This window comes from Emydura macquarii, unplaced genomic scaffold, assembly GCF_026122565.2.
Source record: "Emydura macquarii macquarii isolate MOO-44397 ecotype Brisbane River unplaced genomic scaffold, CSIRO-AGI_Emac_v2 contig_1313, whole genome shotgun sequence".
Classification (NCBI taxonomy): domain Eukaryota; kingdom Metazoa; phylum Chordata; order Testudines; family Chelidae; genus Emydura; species Emydura macquarii.
This window is the reverse complement of record NW_027131450.1, coordinates 75013-80125: the sequence shown is the minus strand read 5'-3', so window position 1 is coordinate 80125 and position 5113 is coordinate 75013. Positions and strand designations below refer to the sequence as shown.

The 5113-nt window shown below is 51.1% G+C and overlaps 1 protein-coding gene across 1 annotated transcript; it reads right to left on the bottom strand.

Annotated features, from left to right (window-relative positions):
* Positions 1-565: 565 nt before the first annotated feature.
* On the bottom strand, positions 566-4868 carry LOC137154914 (neuropeptide FF receptor 1-like). Its single transcript, XM_067550766.1, has 3 exons — positions 4559-4868; positions 3691-3790; positions 566-1451 (listed from the first exon to the last, which is right to left on the bottom strand). Exons 1-3 carry the CDS (start codon positions 4866-4868, stop codon positions 566-568), a joined length of 1296 nt encoding a protein of 431 aa, XP_067406867.1.
* Between the last annotated feature and the right edge of the window lie 245 nt (positions 4869-5113).

The following is a 5113-nucleotide window of genomic DNA, read 5'->3' as shown; positions in this document are numbered from 1 at the left end:
GCTCTGCCCCTAAATACAGCTGCAGTTTATTGTGTTATGCTGCAGGGCTGCTGGAATAGTTCAGCTTGTGTGTTAAAGTACTGACCCTGGAACATTACAAAAGCATCCAGAGAGGCTTGTGCTGCCCGATCAGCTTTCCACACATAGCAGGTGTGTTGGCACCACAGTGGTAGTAGCTTGAGACACAGCAGTTTGCTAACACAAGACAAACTCCCTCAGATTTTTTTTTTCAAATGCAAAAACTGAATCCTGACATTTTAAAATGCATTTTTCCACCCCCCAAAACACCAGATTCTGATTGCAAGCCAAGAGACGTAGCATGGAGTTATAGCTTTACTACATAAACATTTTATATGCCAGGTAGTCTCCACTGTACCCTGAAAGCAATGGGCAGATGTTTGTGCAGCAATAGGAATATTGAACAGTAGCCCCGTGTGATTCATTTTGCATTTACAAAGCAGAGTACAAATAGCTAGGTAGCCAGGCCTGCTGGGAAAATACTCATCACGGCACAAACGTCACAGTAACAAATGAAAGAGACAGCATTCCCATCTTGCCAGCCTTCTCACTCATCCCACGCTTTGCAGACTTTGTTCAAAGGGGTGATTTTATCGACATCCGGCAGGGGAAGCCCCAGTGTCTGGGCCTGTCCATTCTGCACAGGGCAGGGGGCTTTGGCATGCAAGTTCTTGAGGCAAATGGAGGGGGAGGATTCTCTGTCCATGCAGACCTTGTTGCGAGCGCTGAAGCCGCTGGTGCTGCCTGTCACCTTCTCAGAATAGGCCCCGTGGTGCCCGATCTCCTCTGAGCAGACGTGGAAGCGGAAGGCTGCCTGGAAGCCCCGCTTGAAGTTCTCATTGAAGTAGCCATAGATGATGGGATTGATGCTGCTGTTGGAGAAGGCCAGCCAGTGGGCGAAGGGGAAGATGTAGCCTGTCAGCAGGTCGATCTGGTCGTCCTCCAGCTTGGTGTAGTCCGTGAACAGCATCAGGGTCCACAGGGGCAGCCAGGAAAGCATGAAGAGCAAGGCCACCAGAATGAGCATCTTGATTACCTTGACCTTCCGCCTGGAGACGGCAGCAGAGCAGCACTCCTGGCTCTCCACCCTGTGCTTGCTCACCGGGCCCGATGACCTGTAGAGCTTGACCCCAATCCTACCGTACATGGCCATGATGAGGGTCAGTGGGGCCACATAGATGTGGGCAAAAAGAACGGTGGTGTAGACCTTGCGCATCTCACTGTTGGGCCAGGCCTCGTAGCAGGAATACAAGGGGTAAGCCAGGCTCTGGTTGTCGTCGTACACCATGTAGTGATCCTCAATCTGCACTACAGTGAGCATGACCGCCGAAGGGCACATGATGGTGATGGCCAGGACCCAGATGATGGTGATGGTGTTCAGGGCTTTGAGCAGGCTGAGCTTGGAGTGAAAGGGGTAAATGATGCAGCGGAACCTGGTGCAAAACCAACAGACAGATGGGTGAGTTCTACCGAGGCAGCTGCCGCAGAGCAAGACGCCAAAGGCCATCTAAGCACAAAACAGTACCAGGTTCCCTTAGGCCATGGTGCACAATTCCCTTGGGCCTGGAAGACAGGTAGGTAACTCCCATATCCTGTCTCTGTGGGTCTCATGCCCACAGAGGTGGAAAGGGGCAGGGCTCCGCATTATCTAATCCAACCGTTTGCTGGATTTTTTCAAAGGCTCTTAATATTGGCCTAATGCTGCTTCCATTGAAGTCGTGGCAAAACTTCCATGGAAAGAGAGAAGGGGTGAAATCCTGGTTCACTTGTAAAATTACCATCAACTTCAGCAGAGCCAGGATTTCACTGCTTGTGTCTTGACACTGTGCCTATGTTCTGTAGTGGAGATACCTGTTCTCATTACTGACTGCTTGTATTACCATAGCGGCAAGGAGCCCTCGTCACGAACAAGGCCCCTGTTTGTGCTAGGTGCTGTACAAACACAGAACAAAGAGATGGGTCATCAGCTCTTTGGGGCTGGAGCCAAGTACAAGACAAGTACAGCAGGTGGAGACAGACAGGAGCACAAGGAGACAATGAGACAGTTCTGGTCAGGATGATAGGCAGTGGTCTCAGTACACCAGCAACATAACTTATCGAGCTTCGTGTAGGCTGCATGGCAAAGGAGTTTTGCGGAGGCGGAAGGTTTGCTTCTGTTTATGGGGCACTCGTTCCAAGCACGAGGGGTTTTCATTTAAAAGGTTTTTCCCATTCTGTCCAACAATTTTTGACAAAAATGGACATTTTTCATGAAAATGTCTTTGGTAAAAAATCCAATTTTGATCATCATAAACAAAACCAAACAACAACACGCCACCCTCCAGCACCACCCTCCTTTCAGAGGAAAACTTTCATCCAGCTCTCAGATAGCTTTTCTTGCCAGATTCGCTCTGGCCAGGGGTCCCTTTTGCCCAGTATCTCATGTCTGACAGTGCATAGTACTAGCTGCTTTAGAGGAAGGTTGAAGAAAATCTGCAGTGGGCATTCATGGAAGAACCTGCCCAGGAGACAATTTTCTCCCTAACTCTGATCATTTAGAGGCTGGCATGTGCCTGGAAGCGGGAAGATACCCATCCATTCCAGTCTTATCTGGAGTTTGCACGTTCCCTCAAAGTCAAACTCCCCAACTTACCCTGCAGCATAAAATTTACAAACCAAGGAAGCCTGCATTTGATTGTGGTAATTGTCTGCCTTTGCCACATTGTCCTGCTCTGAATGGCTGGCTGGGAGGGGGCAGAGAGCAGTTAATGATAAAAACGTGTGGGAATGGAAATAACCTTTTGATTCTGGTGGTGGTTCTTCGAAATAATTCCAGAGTTATTAGGTCAGAGCTTCATAACTGTTCTCCAGGTAATTGACTTTTTAATTAAATGTAGTTGTCTTGCAAAACCATCAGTCTTTACGCTGAGCCTGAACGGCTTCAGTGCCGCAAATTTCAGACCTGAAAGGTTTGGAGTGAGGGAACGGGACAGCTCAGAGACTGATAAAGGGACGGAGGAGCTGCACTGCTCTCAGTCCTGTCCCTCTTGGTAGCAGTTGCTCGCTGATGGCTACTCAGGGCCCTTTTCTGTGGAAGGAGTTTGGGACTTCCATATGGGCAGGCATCCCCTCCGCAGCTGGCTAGACTGGCCCTCGTTGTGGCAGCATAGAGCCTAAAGCCGCTTGGAAGGCTTTGCCAGTGCAGCCCAGCGCTCCCAGTGCAGACGCAGCAGACATGGACGCTGCGCTTTCGCTGGTAGAGCTTATGCCTGCCTCTCCCCCACCCCCCTACACACCACACTGGCTTTTGCCAGCACAGCTGTCTCAGTCCCAAATCTCACCCCTGACCAACAGAGCTCTGCAAGCAAAAGCTTGTGGTGCTGACCTGGCCGAAGGGGCTGAATGGGCCTGGAGGCCTGAGTAACCTTCTCGCACTGAGAAGGGTTCGCCTGGGCACATTGGCAGGACGATGTGGGGAAGCTGGGACTGGCAGCACTGTGGATAAATGGCCTGCTCCAATCCCAGTGTAAATCGATGGGAATTTTTCCCTGTTGCTCTTCATGGGAGTTGGAAGGAGCTTCAGAGCTCTGTGCTTTGAACCTGGCACCAAATTTGTTTTATTTAAAGTCGGGGCAGGGGAGCTTCTGTTTCTGCTGTTGCAGATCTGCTTTCCCTCCTGCCGCCCTTTCTCACCTGTCCACCGCAATCGCCACCAGCGTGAAAACGGACGAGGAAACAGACATGCCTTGAACCAGCCCACTCATCTTGCAGACTCCGTTGCTGAAGGGCCAGCCTGGCAGAAAACAGACAAGGGTCAGTGTGAGTCCATGGGAAGCAGAAGCTCCCTGAGACCAAGAGGTGCAGTTTCAAGTCCGTTGCTGCGCCCTGTGTAAGGGGCACTTAGCACAGCTGCTCCACAGCTTTCCTTAGGGTCCCAGGGCCTGATCCATAGATCTCTGGAGCCAACAGTTGACTTCCACGGGCTTTGGATCAAGCCTGTGGCGCTCACAACCCACTGCACAGCTCCCCTCATCTCGCCAACAGCATGGACCAGGGCAAGGGGCCCCATTTTTCCAAAGGTGCTGAGCGGCTGCTGAGCCCACGGACTTCCGTGGGAACTACAGGCGCTCGGCAGCTTTGCAAACGAGGCAGCGTTTATTTCTTTACTGTGAGGCACCCAGCTTTGCACCACTTGTACAGCCCTAAATGGTCCTCCTCTCTGTCGGGTGTTTACACCTTCAGGTGCTCGTTAATGGAACTGCATTGCCTGTGTTCCGAAGGCTGCGTTAGGTCTTAGTGGTCTCCTTACACTTTGCTTTGAAGAAGGAAATCACCTTATAAATGCTATTAGTAAGTACCAGCCGACACCTCCCCTCTGAGGCAGCTGGGTATGTAAATGGTCTGGCGCAGTGAAAGGCTGTCCCTGAGAACCCAGGGGAAACTGGATTTGGGTCAGTCCTTCCTCAGATCACTCAGCAATGCCTCTCTTCTCGTTCGTTCTTGTAGGTGGGACACGGCTGGCCCAGCACAGAGAGCACTTAGGCTCACCCTCACGCCTTACCTGTGATTAAATTGTCCACCAGTGTGGTGGGCACACAAAAAATCCCAACCAGCAGGTCGCTGATGGCCAGGTTCAGGATGAAGAGGTTGGTGACCGTCCGCATCCGGCTGTTCTTCAGCACGATGAAGCAAACCAGACTGTTCCCAACCATGCACAAGGCAAAGATGAACAAGTAGGAGACGATATAGAGGGCAGCAACAGGTGGGGAGTGCTGGTAGTAGGGTGAATAAGTCAAGTTCCTTTTATGGCTCATTAAAGAAGAGATGGTCTTGTTGATTCTGCCTTCTGACTCCATCCCGGGGCCGGCCATGGCGTGGCAGGAATTTAGCTCAGCTGTGAAAGACCATAGGAGAATTATGGGAATTTCAGTGTTTTTGACAAGTGAGACGTTTCAGGTTGGATGAAGGTTTGTGACAAGACACTCAGAAACCCTGAGTATCAGTGTGGTGCGTGCAGGGAGGCAGATATAGAAACTGAGAGATGCATGTGCATGGACGGAGAGGTAGACAGATGCAGAAACGGGGGCATAGGTGGGTCAGTGAAGATAGGGGAAGG